Source organism: Meriones unguiculatus, chromosome 17 (genome assembly GCF_030254825.1).
Source record: "Meriones unguiculatus strain TT.TT164.6M chromosome 17, Bangor_MerUng_6.1, whole genome shotgun sequence".
Lineage (NCBI taxonomy): Eukaryota > Metazoa > Chordata > Mammalia > Rodentia > Muridae > Meriones > Meriones unguiculatus.
The window spans coordinates 18,570,179-18,591,660 of NC_083364.1; the positions used below are offsets into that span (position 1 = coordinate 18,570,179).

Sequence of the window (21,482 nt, forward strand, 5' to 3'; positions counted from 1 at the left end):
TCACATGCTAATGGTGATTACAGAATGTATGCACAGTTGTTGATAGCCCCTGATGGGCCTGAGGTACAAGTGGAACTATGTCACAGCTTGTAAACAAATGCTAAAAAGACTGGAAAGCAGCAATCTTTTTAGCAGAGAAAGATCTTCAGTTTTACCCACACTCATATTTTACTACATAGTATGAATGTTCTATAAGCTATTTGAGAAGTTTTTTGTTAATGGATAATTAAATATATTTTTTTCTCATATTTATTATGTTAGTGTACTGTATACTTTCCTTGCAGTCTTTTAATTGAAGTGATGATGTTGAACTGATTATAAATTCGTTTTAAAAGTTTTTGGGGTATAGAGGTTGGAGAGATGGCTCAGTAGTTAAGATCATGTACTGCTTTGGCAGAAGACCCAACTTCAGTCTCTGTCACAGGGTAGCTCAAAACCACCTGTAACTAACTCCAGCTCCAGGGGATCAGGCACTCTCCTCTGGTTTCTTGGGTACTTAAACTCACATGTATATACCTTCCTCAACATACACACAATTAAAAAAAAAATGGGTGTTCCAAAACTAAACTGAAAATTCCAAGATGAAATTGAGTTGTTCCAATTCTATATCTGCCAAACAATGGAAGAGAATTTTCAAATTCTTCAACAAAGGAACAGTCTCTACATTTAGTAAGTAATATGTGATGTTTTAGTAAGAAAACTGTGAAAATCTAGCTCCTGCTCTCTTGCGGACTGAGTGCAGGATCCTGTGTATGCTAGACATGTGCTCTTTTACTGTTACAGCTCAGTCTAAAATTTTCATTTTTCTCAAAAGTCTTTGTCTGCCATTGAAGCTGGGTTTTTTGTTTCTGAGTATACCACTGATTTTTGTCGTTATTTTATATTACCCTTTGACCTTTAATAATATACATTTAGGTGCCAATTTAGTATTGCTTTATGTTAATTTTTTAAAATTTTGAGCAAGATCCTGTTATGTAGCCCAGGCCTTGAAGTCAGTCTTTCTGCCTCAGTTTTCAATTGTTACAAGGATTCAAAGCAGCACAGATTTATTGTCTTATAGTTTGAGGACAAAAAATGTCAGAGTTTTGATGATGCTTATGAAATAAGGCATGGACAAAGCTGTGTTATCCTACAGAGTCCTTTTGCCTTTTCCAGCGTTCAGAAAGCCCCTACATTCATTGCCACCTTCCATCTCCACAGCCCTCAGATCTCTGCCTCTGATTGTTCCCATCATGACTTCTCTTTGCCTCTTTTGACTGGCCTTTCTTCAACCCTCTTTTAAGGACTCCTGTAATTATATTAGTTCCACCTGGATATGGGCTCATCTCAAGGTCTTTTTTTTTTTTTCTATCTGCTCCCTTTTTCATGTCTAGGCAGCTATTTGCAGGCTCTGGGAATTAAGAACTGTCATCTCTGGGTGCTGTTCTTATGTCTGGTATAGATTACAGCATAATAAATATGTAGGTTTCCAGAGAAGCAGCCGTATGCATCCTTGAGTATCACAGTGGTCAGAGTCCTTGCCCTGCTGTGCAGCTATTCTGCCCTGCATTCCTGAACTCTGATTGCTCTCAGCCTTTTGCTTTTCTCAGTGAGTCCTCTGACTTACCAGTTTATAGCACTTGCAGGTACTTTAAATAGTCAAAAGGCCAGGCCAAGCCCAGAGTTCTCTCAGCCTGTGGATCAGGACGTAGTTCTCAGCTACTTCTCTAACATCATGTCTTCCTGCATACAGCCATGCTCCCTCCATGATGATAATGGACTAACCTCGGAAACTGTAAACCAGCCCCCAATTAAATACTTTCTTTCCTAAGAGTTGACTTGATTACGGTGTCTCTTCACAGCAATAGAACAGTGACTGAGACAGAGGTATATATAAATTCTGCAGGGGAGACACCTTTGGATACCAGTTAAATCAGCATGATCTGGCGCTGAACTATTATTGGGGCTTCCTATCTCTTTACTCTTTAGATTTCTCTCCCTCTCCTGTAGATGCTCACTGCTTTGCCCTGTCTATACCTGCCTCTCCTTGGTTCTCCTCTCATTTTTTCCCCTCAGTTCTTTTTCTTTCATCTCTGGCTACTTGGTTTTTGTTTTCTGCTTTTCTTTGCTAGACTCACTGCTGTTTTATTTGTGTATTCCTTTGTCCTCAGAGGGCTTTTTAAAACTATGAATGAGATCAGGCCACCACTCCTTCATTAAAACTAGTAGTTTCCAACTGCATTTAAAGTGAAACCTGATTTTTTTTAACACTACCGGTGTGATGGGGCAACTCTCCAACACTATTTTTCTAAGCCACCGATTCTCTACCCTTCAGTCCTTGTCTTCTTAAAGTTCTTGGAATTCGTTGTACTTTCTTGACATGGTGCCTTTGTAAAAACTCCTTTTTATGTACAGAACCCTTCTTCTTTTCTTGGCTAAAACTCTTACCATTCTTCGTTGTTGTGGGTTATTAATATTTATTATTGATTTATCTTTTAGTTAAATAGCAGTTATTCCTAAACCAGCATATGTATACCCAAATCACCATACAGAGATTAGAGTATATTTAGTTAACCTAGAGCACAATGCTGGGCAATGATTAGTCCGTCCTAAACCTCCAAGCCTGCATAGTTTCCTACCATTCAGATTTTACACATTATACTTGCTTTTAGTCATATCTTAGGTCCGGTCATTTCTCTTTGTGGTTCCAAGTCCTCTCCTGCTGAACTCTGCCCTCTCCTCCCACTCGCTTCCTTCTCTTCCCCTCCGGACCAGGATGACCCACCCTATTCTATCCGTTGCACAGCATTGGCTTGTTGTTTTATTGAAAATATAGAGAACAAATGGTGGCATGTTTACATAAACTTGAGACAGGTGATGCTTAGAGTAAACATCATAATGCAATGTCTGGATTGAAGCCAGATAGTGGGGCAGAGAAATCAGCATTTGAATGAACAAGGGTAAATTGTATACATTCCATAAGAATATTATAACAACATTTCCCTGTTTAAGTCCAATAAAAGGCTCCTTTTCTTTCCAAACAAAATGTGCAATGTCCAGTCCATGTGTATTTAGCAACTTAGGGGAAAGTATCTGATTATCCTATCTATCTTGACAAGTTTAGAGTTCTATACTTAAATTAACTTTTATCCTTGTTGGTATTAACTATATAAAAGCATTTTCTTAAATTCTTAAACAACTTAAGCTTAATTGTAGAACTATAACTATTTGGTCTTCAACCCCACCAGAGACTTGAGAAGGAATAAAATTAGTTACTGGAGTAAATAGGAAGTGAATATTAGCAGCATCCAAAAAATAAAAAAATTGACAGAGACAGTTTTCTGCCTGAACAGTCACCCATAACTCTTTATAATGTTGGAGCATCATCTTCAGCCCTTTGGCTCAGTATATTTGACAGACATATATGTGAAGCAGGAACTATTTAGGACTCACTTACCCTGTCTTGGCAGAGTTTGGCAGTCAACTTGTCCTGTATTTAAGCTTGCCCATTTTTGGCAGAATTGTGTCTGTCATGAAACCAGGGCATTTTTTTTTTTTAACCAATGTGGCTCGTTTGCCACATTTGAAGCCATCCCCATATGGAGGTTCTTTGATGCTCATCATCTTTGAGGTAGGCTGGGTGCTGCCAGGAAGTGACCTGTTTAATTGTCAAAGAATCTTTAAAATAACAAAGACATTTTAAAATGCCATATTTTATAGGTCTCTGAGGTTTTTAAAGACCTATCTTTATAGAATCATATCTATCTGCTAACCCTAGGATGTATACTCCTTTGATAAATTAGATATCTGAGATGATTATGAGCTAATTAATTAACAGTTAACTTGCATTACCTGATGCCCTGAACAGTTTATAGTAGCAGTTTAAAAGTATTGGAAGTAATCTTGAATTTGTATCAATATGCTAAAATTTACCAATGTATTAAAATTAGACTCATTTTTGCATCAATATACAAAATCTTATACCAGAGTTAAAAATCATCTTATTTGAGAATAACAAATAAAGCCCTAAGTTTAGTGGATTCAATAATCTACCTTTTGTCTTATTATTCATATAAGATATCCCTCTATTCTCCTTTCTTTCTTTTTAATACCTTTTTTCCTTATCTAAGGAAGAAAGAGAAAAGGAAAATGATAGGAGAGAAATCCCTGAGTCTAATCTTGTTTTCTCTCTGAATAAGATCATTAATAATTTATAACCATAACCTAATGACAATAAACATTAATAGCCACAGAAAACAACCAAAAACCTACCCAATCATCCTTAAAGGAAATCGGACATCATTCTCATGATTTTTTCTAGCTGGCTTTTTGGACATATAGAAATCCTGTTAGGGAGCCCAAAGGGAATTGGGAAAATGGTTAATTAAGTAAGCATTAACATTTGTGATCCAGTCTTTGAATGTTGAGAAATTTCAGGCTTAATAGGAGTCCTGTTTAGAACAGTCTAAAATGCTGGACCAATTGAGATTAGTAGATTTCTTCAAAGCTCTCTTGAGAGCTGGCTTTGATGAAAAACATCAGCTTAAGCAGTTGAGGCAGGAACAAGCAGAATGCTGGAACATGCAAGATGCTGGAACAAATGTGTCAGTGTCTCAGCATGCCGGAAGGATGAATTCTGTCAGATTTGATCCAGCATCTCCGGTGTCCAGTCCTTTTGTTCTTCAAACATAATTTCTCACAGCATTATACAGTCCTAAATTTATAAATGTATGCAATGTGCAGGATGAAACTAAACTGTAAACTAATTTTATCTATGCCAATTAAAAGAATGGCATAATAAATTTTGAGGATATTGTAGCCGAGGATTTATTGGCCAGGTATTGTTGAAGTTCTGGCTGGAGACATTTTTTATGTCTCAGTCAGTTTCAAAGTTTTTCCCAAGTAAAGGAGTCAGCACTTTATGTTACCTGTTTTGTTTGGTCTTCTTGATTTCTCGCTTCTCGTGTGTGGCCAAGTTCTTCAGGTGGTCTTCCTCTGTCTTATCTGATTTTTATTAGTTTTGATGGAACCCATAAATTTTCTTCTCCTGTATGAATATTAGCAAAACCTCTTCCCCAACATAACAAATTCCATGCTCTCCATTGTGAAGTTAGGGTATTTTTGAAATATATAAGCTGAAATAATTCAACAGGTTTTTTTTTTTTTTTTTCTATAACGCAGTGTCTCCATACCCATTGTTTGTTGTTCATTAACATTTAAGAAATTTAAGGTCAATAAAGCATTATGTAATCTATCTCTGGGGGTCTTTGATACTCTTTGTTTGTCAAGCATGTCCCTTAAAGTACAATTGGAGCTTTTGATGACTGCTTGACCGGTAGGATTGTGCAGTATACCTGTGAAATGTTTTATCTTATAATATGTAAAAGATCATCCCATTTTATTAGAGACATACACTGTAGCATTATCAGTCTTTTTTAATTTTAAATTTTTATGTTAATTACAGTTTATTCGCTTTGTATCCCAGCTCTAGTCTCCTCTTTCATTCCCTCCCAATCTCACCTTCCCTCTTGTCCCCTCTATGCCCCTCTCCAAGTCCACTGATAGGCGAGGTCCTCCTCCCCTTCCATCTGACCCTAGCCTATCAGATCTCATCAGGAATGGCTGCATTGTCTTCCTCTGTGGCCTGGTAAGACTGCTCCCCCATCAGGGGGAGGTGATCAAAGAGCCAGCTACTGAGTTCATGTCAGAGACAGCCCCTGTTCCCCTTATTAAGGGTTCTAGGTTATCTCCATGCTTGGTCCTTGATTGGAGTATCAGTCTCAGAAAAGACCCCTGGACCCAGATTTCTTGGTTCTGTTGCTCTCCTTGTAGAGCTCCTGTTTCCTCCAGGTAATACTAACTCCCCCTTTTTTCATAAGGTTCCCTGCACCCTGCCCAAAGTTTGGCTATGAGTCTCAGCATCTGCTTTGATACTTTCCTGGGTAGAGTCTTTCAATGGCGCTCTGTGGTAGACTCCTGTCCTGTTCCCTGTTTTTTTCCCTCTTTTGATGTCTGTCCCATTTGCCTTTCTGAGTGAGGACTGATCACCTTACCCTGGGTCCTTCTTCTTGTTTAACTTCTTTAGATGTACAGATTTTAGTATGTTTATCCTATATTATATGCCTAATATCAACTTACATGTGAGTATATACCATGTGTTTCTTTCTACTTCTGGGATAGCTCACTCAGGATGATCTTTTCTAGTTCCCACCATTTGCCTGCAAATTTCATGATATCCTTGTTTTTAATTGCTGAGCAGTGTTCCATTGTAAAAATGTACCACAATGTCTGTATCCATTCCTCAGTTGAGGGACATCTGGGTTGTTTCCAGATTCTGGTTATTGAAATAAAGCTTCTATGAATGTGATTGAGCAAATATTCTTGTTGTATACTTGAGCATGCTTTGGATATATGCCCAGGAGTGTTATAGCTGGATCTTGAGCGAGCACTATTCCTAACTGTCTGAGAAAGCGCCAGATTGATTTCCAAAGTGGTTGTACAAGTTTACATTCCCACCAGCAATGGAGGAAGGTTCCCCTTTCCCTACATCCTCTCCAGCATGTATTGTCACTTGAGTTTTTGATCTTGGACATTTTGATGGGTGTGAGCTGTAATCTCAGGGTCATTTTGATTTGCATTTCTCTTATGACTAAGGATGTTGAACATTTCTTTAAGTGTTTCTCTGCCACTTGAGATTCCTCTATTGAGAATTCTGTTTAGCTCTGTGCCCATTTTTAATTGGATTACTTGTTTTGTTGCTTTTTAACTTCTTGAATTCATTATATATTCTGGATATTAGCCCTCTGTCAGATAAAGGGTTGGTGAAGATCTTTTTCTAGTCTTTAGGCTGTCATTTTGTTCTGATAACAGTGTCCTTTGCTTAACAGAAGCTTTTCAGTTCCATAAGGCCCCATTTATTAATTGTTGATCTTAGAGCCTGTGATGTTGGTGTTCTGTTCAGGAAGTTGTCTCCTGAGTCAATGAGTTTAAGGCTCTTCCCCATTTTTTCTTCTAAGAGGTTTAGTGTGTCTAGTTTTATGTTGAGGTCTTTGATCCACTTGGATTTTAGTTTTGTGCAGGGTGATAAATATGGATCTATTTGCATTTTTCTACGTGTAGACATCCAGTTAGACCAGCACCATTTGTTGAAGATGCTGTCTTTTTTTCCCTTATATGGTTTTGGCTTCTTTGTAAAAAATCAAGTATCTGTAGGTGTGTGGGTTTGTTTCTAGGTCTTCTCTTTGATTCCATTGATCCACCATTCTGTTTCTATGCCAGTACCATACAGTTTTTATTACCATTGCTCTGATCTCAGCTTGAGATTGGGGATGGAGATACCTCCAGATGATATGTTGTTTTACAGGATTGTTTTAGCAATTCTGGGTTTTTTGTTTTTTTCATATGAAATTAAGAATTGTTCTTTCAAGGTCTGAAAAGAATTGTGTTGGTATTTTGATGGGAATTGCATTGAATCTGTAGATTGCTTTTGGCAGGATGGCCATTTTCACTATGTAAATCCCACCGATCCATGAGCACGGGAGATCTTTCCATCTTCTGATATCTTTTTCAATTTCTTGCTTCAGAGACTTGAAGTTTTTTTCAAACAGGTTTTTCACTTGTTTGGTTAGAGTCAAACCAAGGTACTTTATGTTATTAGTAGCTGTTAGGAAGGGTGTTGTTTCCCTCATTTCTTTCTTAGCCCTTTTGTCTTTTGTATGCAGGAGGACTACTGATTTTTTTGAGTTAATTTTGTATCCAGCCACTTTGCTGAAGGTGTTTCAAGGTTAGAATTTCTAATCATCAGGAATCTGAGTAGGAAGACCAAATCTGAGGACACCAAGCCCACCATCCTTTAAGCACCTTTTCACACATTCCAGTTTCCTGACTTTTCTGGCCCTCACACCCACTTCACGCCTTTAATTCTGCTAGTCAGTCACCTCTACAGACTCAGGCGAAGTTCAGTCCCAGTGCATTCTTTTTCCCAGTCAATAGTATACTAAGATCTGTATTAATCATTCTATCCAGAGTGATTGAGGCAAAGTCCATACCACAGAGACAGACCTTGGTACATGCTGCTAAAGGTGTTTTGGGGGCAGATCCTGTATTCATGATTCTTACTCATTTTACTATGAGTAAATATTTCTGTCTTGTTTTTTTTTTTTGATGTTTTATTTAGTTATTTAGTCCAAAAGAATGTGCCAACAAAATAAAAATTCCTATAAAAAAACCTCTTCGTTTGTTACCATTTTACCCTCCGGAAGCTGTGCAGTGATAACTTGATAGCTTCTTAGAAAGTTAACTATGAATGCTTTGCTCCCTGTTGTCATCCTGGCAATTTGATGAGGGAGTTCTACTTTGGTCAATGGTTGCACTAACACATGGCTGTTTTGCTGGATTTTTTTTTTAGTTCTCTCTTTTTTTTGTGCTTTTTTTGTTTTTATATTGTTTTCTATTTAAAAAGTCTGATTTCATGCCATTGCTATGTGTGGGAAGACACATGTCACAGCACATGTGTGAAGGTCAGATTACAAGTTCAAGCAGTGGCTCCTCCCCTGGGCACAGACCTCAGGCCCTCAGACTTGGTTGCATGTGTTTTTACTCATTGAGCCAATGAGGTGATCCCTGTTACAGCACCTGTTAATCCTGTTAATCCACCTATTTCAGTATATTGGTTGTAGTAGCTTTATTTTCATTTTGAGGCAGAGAATGCTAAGTATTTATTCTTGAGCCACACTCATGCTTAGGAGCATCTTTCCACTGAGCTTTAAAGGAAAAATTTATTTTGAGGCAGTGTCTAGCTAAATTCCCCAAATATTTTGTCAACACAACAGTCTGTAGTCATACCAGGCCTTAAACTAGTGATGTCCCTGTCTCAGCCTTCCATGTGGTGGGATTCCAGGACTGAACCACAACTCTCAGTCCTAAGTTAGCAATAGGAGTCTGTCTTCTTTTAAGAAGTAGTTTGGCTGAATGTGTTTCAATTATGGTGTAGAAAAATGCACTTTTGGTGTTAATATTTTCTTATTCCGTTATGTGACTTTAATCTCCAATCTCTACTAGTCTTTCATTTTAAGCCCTATCATTCCATGCATGATTCTTCTGTTTCCACTTTCTTCACACTTTTTTTTTTTTTTGCTTAGGTTGGAGGTGGTCCATTTGGGAACCAGGCCTGTGGCACGCTTTCTCAAATGTCCTGATGAAAGCACCAAGGGAACATGACTTTTGTGTCCTGTTCATGGGCAGACAGGGATATCTGGTGTGGTGCTTGAGCAAGCATCTTGAAGGAGTCAAGGGAAGCAAGGTCTTGACCCTGAGAGACTGTGGTTATCAGTCTCATGGCCACTGTGTGCTCACTCTGAGGTATCCTGTGTTATTCTACAACATTGCTAAGTTATCTTTCTGATGACTGTCCCATTCTCCACCTGTAAATAGAGTATCAGAGTTGTACATCTGAATAAAATTGCTTAATATGAGCCATCAGGTTATGCAAGACATACTGATGCCAAACTTTCTTACTTTGTCTTCTCATCCCCGGTCTTCATCCTGGTAAGCTCACCTTTGGGGCCCCTAATAGTTGGTGTTTGGTGTCTAAACCAAGCTGGTTTGTTTTGTTTGCTTCTTTGTTTGTTTATAGAGACACAGTTTCTTCTTGTAGCTTTGGATGTCCTGGAATGCATTTTGTACACCAGGCTTAAACTTTGATATCCTGACTACAGCTCCGAAGTGCTAGCATGATATGCCAGTGTTACCACTGAAGGCTGGGAACTTGTTAGTGTTTTGCCTGCTTAATGTTCAGCTGAGAGAGATGTGAGCAATCCAGGTGAGCCTTTTTAAAATTGCTAATGCTTGTAAATATCAATCAGGTGTTGTTGATTATTAATATTTAATATTGATTTATCTTTGAGTTAAACAGTGGTTATTCCTAAACTGGTTATATACCCAAATCACCATACAGAGACTAGGATTTATTTAATTAACCTAGAGCACAATGCTAGGAATAATTACTCCATCCTAAACCTCCAAGCCCGCAAAGCATTCTCCCATTCAGATTTCTCACATTGTGCTTGCTTATATCTTAGCAGGTCCGGTGCAACTCTCCTGGTGTTTCCAAGTCCTCTCCTCTCAGATCTCTCTTCTCCGATATTCTTCCCACTTCTTTCTTTATCTTTCCCTCTAGACCAGGATGTCCCAAACCTATTCTCTCCATTGCTTAGCACTGGCTGGTTATTTTTATTGGCAATACAGAGAAACAAATATTAACGTGTTCACACAAACTTGAGACAGGTGATGCTTACAATAAGCACCACAACGTAATGTCTGGATTGAAACCAGATAGTGGGATAGAGAAATCAGCATGTGAATGAATAAGAGTGAATTGTATCCATTCCACAAGAACATTATACCAAGAAGGTGGTTTAAATTTGATCTGGATGGACTTGGGCCCTTTTATGATAGAGACCTTATGCCTAGATCAAGGAGCGGTGCCTACTGAGTGCAGGAGTAGCGCAAGGACGACTCTGTTATGAAATATAAGAGGTTGGGGGTATTTTTGGTAGGCTGATCCAAGCTGTGCCCCTGAGAAATTATGCCAGGGGCATTATTATACATCTGGTGTAAAAAAGGTATATTGGAGGAGGGGGAGCAGTGAGGTCCTGTGGGTAGATTCAGAAAAGTGGACATGTAGACAGGCAGACAGACAGGGAGCCCCCACCAGGGCAGAGAGAGGGAGAGAAAGGTTGAGCACACGGAACAGAGAAAGAGTTGGTATAGGGGGCAGGCCCTTTTATCTCGCGGAACACGCCTCGAGAATCTGGCGCACCTGTCCCCAGCGGCAGGTGATGGCGGCAGGGGATGAGCCGTTTCCAGGTCCCTGAGATTAAGCTAGGGGAATTGCCTGTACGGCAACAGGCGCAAATTTTACTGGAATGCCAATCTCGGCAGGTTTGGGACAGCTTTTGCCTTGAGACGAGGGCTGTCCCAAAGAGAGATGTTCCTGTCACTCACGCCCCGTTAGCCAATCAGAGCCTCCAGACGAACCCGCCGGGCAGAAGAGGCGGGAACTTCCGGTCCGCCTTACTCTGCTAATGTACTGAGACAAGTTCGGTTTGTCGGGTGAGCCGCGCTGTGAGCGGCTGCCGGGAGCCGAGGAGAGCGGGGCGAGCTCGGAGTCCGCGCCATGGTGAGCGGGGCCGCCGTCCCCACGCGGGGAGGAGCCGCGGGAGCCCGAGTGGGTTCGCCCCGGGGGCGGGGACGGGAGGCCGGACTTGGCGCCCTGGTGCTCCCGTCAGGTCCCGTGAGTTCCGTGAGGTCCCTGCAAATCCCAGGCAGAAGCGGGACCTCAGAATGACTCGGTTCCCCTGGCTCCAGGTCCGCAGAGCGTGGGGAGCCTTGCGTGAAAACTTCGTTGCTGACGTCACCGTGCAGCGAGCCTCAGCCGCTTTTACTGTCTGCAGGGAAGCAGGTGTGCTGACTCGCAGAGCTCTTTCTCCAGTGTCGTCTAGAAGCTCCGCACTTGACATTCAGGTGTCGGCTCCGTCCGCAGTTAATTCTGTGCAGGTGGAAAGTCTGTGTTATTAACACATTTGCATGTAGATGCCACGGTGGTCCAAGTTACGTATGTTAGTAAGTTCAGACTTATTGGGTTTCCTGGCCTCGTTCGTCAACATTTACTCCCTTTTATTTGTGTGTGTGTGTGTGTGTGTGTGGCTGTGTTCTTTCTACGTTTGCTCTCAGGTCCCGGGGAACTCTTCATTGTTTCCCAGACAGTACAATACAGACAGGTTTTTCTGGTTTTCTGAGGGAACTGGGTAGGGAGGAGGACAAGGGATAATACCATGAACTCAGAAAAAGTATGTACTTGAACCTGAGTTTAGAGGCCTTGAATTGTTTAATCTGTTCTTAGGGTAGGGAAGGTTATATTAAGGAAGTCTGTATCCCAGTTAGAGGAGTTGGCTCCCCCTTTTGGAGAAAATATTTTCTTTTGTCTTGTCTCTTTCTTTATATTTTCTCTCTTTTCTATTGCAGTTTTCTTCAAAGTTTTGAAGTCAGAGGATGTCTCTGAGTTTAGTATTTATCCAGTCTTGTGTGTTGATTATTTTTAATTCATGGTGACCTTTTCTCACCAATTTATGTTGGTAGCATACACGGTGATACTTCTTATTGAACGTTGTTGAATCTATAGCTCAAATTTTGTATTGGTGTATTATATTGACATAATAGCCAAGATGGCAGCAAACCACATGGTTACCTTCTACTCAAGGTTAGCTCAGCTCCCTGATAAGGAGAGCCCAGCCTCCATCAGGTACAAATCTGAGTCGGACCCACACTTCTCCAAGGTTGAATGTACAGTGTTACAGCCTTTTCTTTATAGAGACACTTTTGAGAAGTTAGCGTGAATACAGGAGGAGCTGATACCTATGGTATGGCCTAGGCAGGTAGACTTCTCAGAGCTAAAGAACAGGAAAGATTTCCGTGGTCTCAGGCAGAGACAGTTGAATCCATGCATATGTGTTACCTCACAGATTATAACTGTGGAAGCCAAGTGTGGTCATCCAGGTGTTTCACCTTCTCCTCAGTTCCCAGGCACAAAGTGTTGCCTGGCTCCATTTTATCCCAGTTGAATGTGGCCTGGGCTGTGATTAGACATATTCTGACCCTCCATGTTGGCTGGAATTTAGACTTTCCGATTTCCACCTGTTAAAGTCATTGAATCAAATTTAAAACTTTAGTATACTTGTGTGACACTTATACCCAGTTAGAAATGCAGCTGTGTAGGGAGGGAAACAAGGAATAATGCCGCACTAACAGAAAAGATACATACCTAAACCCAAGCTTAGAGGCTTCCAAATGTGTGCAGGGGCCTAGGTCCAGATCACGCATGCTCCTTAGTTGATGTCTCAGTCCCTGAATGAACCCATGGTACTGGGTTAGTTGTCTCTGTTGGTCTTCTTGTGATGTTCCTGACCCCTCTAGGTCCCTCCAACTTTCCCCCAACACTTCCACAGGACCCCCAGAGCTCCACCCTATGCTTGACTGCAAGACCCAGCATTTGTCTCACTCCTCTGCTGGCTGGAGCCTCCCAGACGCCAGTCAAGTTAGGCTCCTGTCTGCAAGCATAGCAGAGTATCATTAATAGTGTCAGGAGCTGGCTTTCTACCCCGGGGTAGGTCTCGGGTTAGGCCAATTATTGGTTGTACTTCCCTCAATCTTTGTACCCCATTATCCCTACACTTCTTGTAGGCAGGGGGTAATTTTTGGATCAAGGGTTTTGTCAGTGGGTTGTTGTTCCCCTCCTTCCACTAGTCCTGTCTGGCTAGGAGGTTGGTCACTTCAGTCTTCATGACCCTCCCCCTTAGGAGTCTCAGCTAGAGTCACACCCATATCCTCCCAGGAGCCTACTCATTTGCAGGCCTCCAGTTTGACAAAGAGATGTCCCTCCTCAGTTCCCCTTCTTGTTCCCAGCTCTCTCACCTCCCACCCCACATCTGATCACCACCCTTGTTTCCTTCTCCATTCCTTTCCTGCCCAGTTCCCTCTCTTCATCCACTTCTGCTGTCTGTTCTATTTCTCCTTCCAAGTGATATTCCAGCACTCTCCCTTTGGCTCTCCTTGTTCCTTAGCTTCTTTGGGTCTGTGGATTGTAATATGGTTGTCCTGTACTATGGGTCTAATATCTACTTATTAGTGAGTAGATGCCATGTGAGTTGTTCTGGGTCTGGGTTACCTCACTTAGCATGATCTTTTCTGGTTCCATCCATTTGTCTGTCGCGCGCAGCCTTTGCCGATAAGGATGACGCGGCAACAGAGGATTTGTCCAGCAGCAGTTTTATTGCGAAGCTCTTGAAAGTAGATGGAGAAGGACCCCAAACCCTGTGCGTGCTCTGCTTAAATAGCCAGCAGGGTGACTTGCTCGTCTGTGATTGGTGCTCTACACAAAACCCAATTAGCATGTGTTCTCCAATAGGGAGAACAACCAAACCTACATTAGCATAAAGTGGCGCATGCGTACATCGCAAGACAACGTTTGGCAAGAAGAACCAGGAAGCAGGAAACCGGCGCCATCTTGTAATGGCGGGAGCGGCTCCCGACATTTGTCTGCATATTTCATGATGTCCTTGTTTTTAATAGCTGAGTAGTATTCCATTGTGTAAATGTACCACAATTTCTGTATCCATTCTTCATTTAAGGGACATCTAGGTTGTTTCCATTTTCTGGCTATTATGAATAAGGCTGCTATAAACATAGTTGAGCAAATGTCCTTGTTGTATGGTGAAGCATCTTTTGGGTATATGCCTGGGAGTGGAATTGCTGGGTCTTGAGGTAGAACTACTCCCAATTTTCTGAGAAAGTGCCAGATTGAGTTCCAGAGAGGTTGTATAAATTTGCACTCCCACCAGCAGTGGAGGGGTGTTCCTTTTTCTCCACATCCTCTCCAGCATGTATTGTCACTTGAGTTTTTGATCATAGCCATTCTGACTGGTGTAAGATGGAATCTTAGAGTTGTTTTGTTTTTCATTTCTCTGATGGCTAAGGATGTTGAGCCTTTATGTGTTTCTCAGCCATTTGAGATTCCTCTGTTGTGAATTCTTGGTTTAGCTCTGTAACCCATTTTTAATTGGATTATTAGATTTTTTTTGGTGTTTAATTTCTTAAGTTCTTTGTATATTTTAGATACTAATCCTCTATCAGAGATAGGGTTGGTGAAGATCTTTTCCCAATCTGTAGGCTGCTCTTTTGTTCTATTGACAGTGTTCTTTGATTTACAGAAGCTTCTCAGTTTCATGAGATCCATTTATTAATTGTTGATCTCAAAGCCTATGATGTTGGTGTTCTGTTCAGAAAGTTGTCTTCTAATGCCAGTGAGTTCCAAACTTTTCCCCGCTTTGTCTTCTAATAGGTTATAGTCTCTGGTTTCATGTCAAGGTCTTTGATCCACTTGGACTTGAGTTTTGTGCAGGGTGATAAATAAGGGTCTATTTGCATATTTCTACATGCAGACATCCAGTTAGACCAGCACCATTTGTTGAAGATTTCTTTTTTCTATTGTATGGTTTTGGCTTCTTTGTCAAAAAATCAAGTTCCTGTAGGAGTGTGGGTTTATTTCTGGGTCTTCAATTCGGTTTCATTGATCAACCTGTTTCTATGCCAATACTATGCAGTTTTTTAGAGGATAGAAAGATGTCTCCTGTTTATGGATTGGTAGGATTAACATGGTACAAATGGCCATCCTGCCATTTGTAGATGCCAAAAGGCATCTACAGATTCAATGCAATTCCCAACAAAATTCCAACACAATTTTTTTAAAGGCTTAGAAAGAAGAACTGTTAACTTGACTTGGAAAAACAAAAGACCCAGGATAGCCAAAACAATTCTGTTCAGTATAAGAACTTCTGGTAGTGTGAACATCCCTGATCTCAAGCTACACTACAGAGCAGTGATAATATGGAGATATTTGAAGTTAGGATAAACACCTATTTCATTATGGGTTGAGTCTGAGCCTATTACGATTTGTGTTGAAATGTGGTGGGTTAAATGAAAACTCTCCTAGGTATGATGATGTACTTAAATATTTGTCTCCAGTTGTGGTCTTCATTGTAGTGCTTTTGGTACCTTTAGAAGGAAGATCCTTTCTGAGGAAGTTAGTCTCTGGAGATGGGCTTTGAGTGTTAATATCCTCATCGGACTTGTGTTCTTTGTGTGATTGAGACTGAACAGCCTCCTTCTCATATAGCCAGCTGTACCATGACCACCATTACAGACCCCATCTGTAAATAATGTAGGTTAAAATAGAAGCAATTGCTTTTCTTTGAGAAGCCATTTTTTCTTGCCTGATATTTTTTATTATATTTTTGTCATATGGAATTAGGGTTTTCTACATGTCTAGCATTTGTTATTGTGCTGAGCTTTGCCCATATCTTGACTTTTGAACTTTGGCAGAGGATATAATTTTTTACACTAGGATGGCATGCATGCATGACACTAATACTGATCTCCAGAATAATTGGCTTGTGGGTATGTAGTATTCTCCCTACTTTTATTATGGTTTTAATTTTTTTAATTTTTAAAAAATATATATAAGTCTTTTGCCTATATTTATGGTTGGGAACCACACTAAAAGCCTGGTGTTCACTCAAGTCAAAGGAGAGTGTTGGATTCCCTTGGCCTGGCATTAGGAATAGTTAGGAGCCTCAAAGTGAGGGCTGGGAATTGATCCAGGTCCTCTGCAAACACAACAAATGATCTTCATTGTAGAATAGTCTTTATATAGTCTTGTTTTTGTTATTAGTGTTTTATTTTTTAAGGATCATCATTTACTAATTTTTTACTGATCTTTTTAATCTGTCAGTAACTTATTAAAATGCATTTTTATAGGAAATTATATTAGTCTTACAGTTTATACAGGGTCACTCCAGTTTTCTGATAAACAAGTACATTTCTGGAGTGAACGTTTATCTCTTTGCCAGGATTGTGAGTGAACTCCTGTGAAGATAATAAATCTTAAGCCTCTTTATTTTTTCTTTTATTACAGTGTTCTGCTTTTTCCTGATCACTTTTATTTTTAATTTTCATTGTCATTTATATCTGTTACTGTCTTTATTTCTTCCTAAGGCTGAACAGCATCACTAGGATTTTTTTCTGGTTCCTTTGCATCCAATTCTTCCTGAATTGTTCTTTCTAACCAAAACCAACTTCAGGGATCCAGAGATTTACTGGGAAAGAAGGCTGAAGTTGTGAATTCCAGGAATTTTACGAATTGATGATGTCCCACTTTAACTCCATCCTCCAGCAACAAAATTTGCAGAACTTCTACAAACAAATGTTGCTCATTTGAATCTACTTGTCCCAAATTTTTACCTCCAGTGAATGTTCCTGCCTTTTTATAGTTGTTCACATACGATTCCCAAGAGTTTCTTGACTTTAACCTCCGCCCCCCTCCCCGTTAAATACCCATATTTCAGGTCCCTGTTTGTGGTGCCACCTGCAAAGGTATGTGATATGGCTATGAGGAATGAAGCCAGGCAAGTTGGAGAAGCAACACAAGACTGTAGCTGTGGCAATTTTATTGAGAGCAATCAGGCTTTTAAACCCCTTTATCAGGAACAGAATACAATGGCAGTAATGTTGTAAATGCCAGTGTTCAAGTATGTTTACAAGCGATACAGGGTATATAAGATTATCTAAGACAAATTGTCTTGTCACTTATCCATGCATCCTTGACTTCTGAGGGAACTTATAGAGAAACACAAAGCAGCCTGAATGCCTCATTGCCTGATGGAGTGCATCTGTCTCACAGGAATTTGAAGACACATTGTGCCCCAGTAGCCATGTATTCTAACCTTTTGGTCTTTTTTGAGACAGGGTCTCCAGGCTAGCCTTCAACTTGTCCCCATTTTTTCCCTCCATCCTATTCCAGCAGGAGTGGGCTGCATCCTGTTTGGCTCTTAGCTGGAGAAACAAAGGTGCTGTAATGTGTGTGTATTCCCCAGCATTACCAGTTGGTAGGTCTTTTCCCCTTTCCTTTGAAGGGCCTTGCAGATTGCTCTATCTTCTCCCTTTCTCCCATCTACATCTGCCTGCTAGAGACAAGCTCCAGCACACAGAGTGAACCAAGGTGGGTCGCAGTGTCAGTAATGACCAGCTGGTGGCTGGTGTTTCTCTCTGCTTTAACTCTTAATTTTTCAGGCTGGTAGCATTGTTTCACTCTGTGCACTTTAACTCTTAAATGTCCAGGCTGGTAGCCTTGCTATTTGGGACTCTTTCTATATACAATTTAAATCTATATGTACAGTTTAACTCTATATAGTTTAACTCCCAGAGGCTGCTAGTCATGAGAGCCTCTAAAGGAAAAAACAGCGGAGGGTCTTAATCAGTCAAGGCAAGTGTCTCTGTTAACTGATAGTATAAGCGGTGTAGCCCTGACAGTTTCTTGCTGTAAATACAAGGGGTTGTGGAAAGAGAGAGAGAAAGAAAGGAAGGAAGGACGGAAGGAAGGAAGGAAGGAAGGGAAAGGAAAAGAAAAAAAAAAGGAAAGAAAGAAAGAAAAAGAAAAGAAAGAAAGAAAACACCCCCTTTTTTCTTTTAACTTAATGGCTCAGCAGTGAACATCAGCTTGATGGAAGGTAGAGTCACAATTAAGGCCAATAAAACACTCCGGACTGCTTATCACTTATTAATTTAGAAACATGCAAAACATATACCTTTGGCAGACAAAGAAGGCAGACACACACACATGCACACATACAATCAATAAACAAAACAAGGGAGCTCCCAAAGACACCATTCATCCACATCAGTAAACATACAGATATAAACTTACACATATACAATACACACAGATAATTAGACAGACACATTTTTGGATTGTTATGCCCAATTGTGAGACCCCCATAAGACCACCAGGAGTTGAGTCCAGGAGTCTTGCAAAACACAAGAGGATCTTTATTTACAGCTCAAGCTGGGACTCGCACAGATACCAAGGCATTGCTATCCAGCAGAGAGCTCCGAGCTCTGGACTGTGTGTCCCAGTCCCTCCCAGTGCACCCAAAGCAGGGGGATTCCAGCCTGGCAAGCTTCTAGCAGTTAAAATAGAAAAGGGGAGGCTACATTTCAGAAACTATTTGCTGTGGGAAGGTACCAAAACCATGAACGGTTCTGGCTTTCTTTGTTCTCTCTTGTTGGGGGTGGGTTGAAACGGCCACCCTTGGGTGGTCTGTGTTATTTTCAGGGGCAAAGCTACAAGTTAGAAAGAGTTGGTGGCCATCTGGGCTGGTTTTCTGGCAACTATACCTCTAATGAGCAGCAAGGTCAGCTGGCCTGATATGTTTTAAACTTTTTAGCCTAGTAACCCTAGAAACTTAATTTTTAATTTTCTGGCCTCTCAGGATGAAACAGATGGCCTCAACAAATGTTTAATTCTGTCTTGGGTTTTTATACTCTTCTAATACAAAGGTTCTTCATGTTTGGAAATAATTATATCATTCAAAAATAGATTGTTACACAGCAGGGGAGTTATAGTCACACTGTTGATCCTAATATCTAACTAGACACTTTGTTTATTATAAATTTAAAGCAGTGGTTTTATCTATGTGCTCATTATGAGTTCAAAGCAGTTTTATCTTATTTCAAATGTACATTATGTGTTCAAAACAAGTTTTTTTATGTCAAGGTTTTTCTAAGAAACAGGTGTCTGACTTTCTTGTATTTCTTATTCCTTGTTTCTGTATTCATATGGTCTTTCTTATTGTGCTGTATACCTGGGCCTTATCCTTAGATCAAACTTAGAGTGAATGTATCTCCTTGATTATTAATTTGTTTTAATCTTGTTTTCCTTCTTGGTATAATTCAAGTGCTTGACATATCTCCATATGTCTACATAGCTCCTAGCAGTTTTTGTTATACTGCAGGAGGGTTTTTAAATTACTTCAATCTAGTTAGAAATTCTTTAAAATTATCATCGGGGGTTATGAAATCATCAATTCATTTAAACAGTACTATGTCATGAAGGTACATCTTCAAAATAATCTGCAGGAAATTTGCCCAACAGAGTGAAGCAATAAGGAGTGAGGGTCTCTGCCATGCCAGATATGTGAGAAAAGCATGGAAAGGCTGTATAGCAACAACCATGGAGATTTTTCTAGAAGTGAACACCATTCTGTGACTTCCACACTCCTGACCCTTGAGCCACATCAACTTCTTTTCATCATAAAAACCTTGTTTTAGGGCCAGAGGAGATGACTCAGTTGCTGAAGTGTCTGCCTTGGAGGTGTGAGGACCTGAGGTGTGCTGTGTGCACACAAACACATACAACCCACACCATCACTCACTCAGTGTACATAAAGGACAAACAGGGCTCTAGAGCCTGCTGTTGAAGCTGAAGACCCAGCACTCATACTTTATACCTGTTACTCAGCTTCAGGAGCTCTGGTGCCCTCTTGTGGCCTCAGTGGGCACTGCACATACCCCTTACACATATTTGGAAATAAAATTAAAATATTTAAATTTTAAAAATGGAAAAAGATAAGAGTAATCTTGCTTGTAATACTAATTCTTGTCAGATGATAGTGGCACATACTTTTAATCCCAACATTTGGGAGGCAGAGGCAATCAGATTTCTCTGACATCAAGGCCAGCATGGTTTACATAGCTAGTTCTAGGACAGCAAGGGCTACACAGAGAAACCCTGTCTCGAAAAAAAAAAAAAAGATGATGATGATAATATTTAAATATTTCTTCAAGTTAAATCACATTTACAGTTCACAAAGCCTGCTGGAGCCAGCCAGCAGAGTCGAACAGTTCTTGAGTCAGGAGTGAGGATTAAAATTAATAAAATAGGACTTTGCAGCCAGTCCTGAAGATACCTGATAAAACAGGATCAGATGAATGGGGAGGAGGTCCCCCCCTATCAGTGGACTTGGAAAGGGTCAGGGTGGAGATAAGGGAGGGAGGGTAGGAATGGGAGGGAATGAGGGAACGGGATACAGCTGGGATACAGAGTTAATAAAATGTAACTGATAAGAAAAAAAAATTATTTTAAAAAATTAATAAAATAAACACAGCACACAGGAAACTTTTTAAAGGTCCAGACTTGACAGCCACAGCAAAAGGCAGGCTGCCGCATCAAGCAACACAAGCAGCAAGTCTCAAGTCTCTGCTGCCTCCTCTGCCTCCAGCCCTCTGACCTCTTTATTTGTGAGGAGTTTCTTTTAGCCAGTAAAACATCTCAGAACAATGGGTTAATTTGCACAAGGAGCCTGAGGAAGAGGTGTGACCCTCACAAACTAGCCCACCTGCTGTCACAAACAAAAGGAGATGGACTTGCAAGTTCTCCTCTGCCATTAGTAGAGGCCTGCTAAAAGCCATCTCTCTGCCGAGATTTAAATATCAAAGCAGGCCGCTGGAGTCAACAAAAGCCCCATACTGATGGAAGGAAAAAGATTATCCCCACAGGTTTAGAAATTGAGGTCTGGATAATTTAATTATCTCCTACTTCTGAGCCACTCAGAACATATAATGTCAGGATTTGAACCCAAGCCAGGCCAACCAGCCATCTTCAAAGATGATATCAGCTTTGAATATCAAGGACCTAGTACCTCTTCAGGGCTTCTGGGATGCCCCATCTACTTGCCCAGGGAGGCTTCAGTCATGTGGTTTCCCATAGCCTGCGAGGTCCTGGGCCTACACCTGGATGCAGTACTTTGTGTGGGGCTGTGCAGCCCTGAGGGTGAAGGTGACTTCAGTGGGTCCCACCTATGGGAAGAGAGGATGTCAGGCCATTGCAAGGAGGAATGGGAAGGACCGCAATGCACCAGGGAGCTGGTGAACTGCTTGGTGGGTAAAGCAAGGTGGTGGTTCCACTGGTTCATCTGTCATGCACTAATTCTTCCATTCATTTGTGACACTCATTCATTCGTTCATTCACTCTCACCTTCAGATACCCATTCATTCATTTGGTTCGTCATTTACTCATCCACTTATACCATTACTTTGTTCCTTCACTTACTCAT

General features: G+C 40.7%; 1 protein-coding gene across 2 annotated transcripts in view; it reads left to right on the forward strand.

The window, feature by feature from the left end:
- The first annotated feature begins 11,048 nt into the window (after window positions 1-11,048).
- Window positions 11,049-21,482, forward strand: part of LOC110562045 (zinc finger protein 431-like) — a 30,403-nt gene continuing 19,969 nt past the window's right edge. The window contains exon 1 of one of the 2 annotated variants that reach the window (XM_021658696.2): window positions 11,049-11,158. In XM_021658696.2, coding sequence (XP_021514371.1) covers window positions 11,156-11,158 — 3 coding nt within the window. In that variant the 5' untranslated portion in view covers window positions 11,049-11,155. Of the gene's footprint in view, window positions 11,159-11,213; window positions 11,441-21,482 lie in introns of those variants that run through there. The other variant, XM_060371222.1, reaches the window with a different exon arrangement.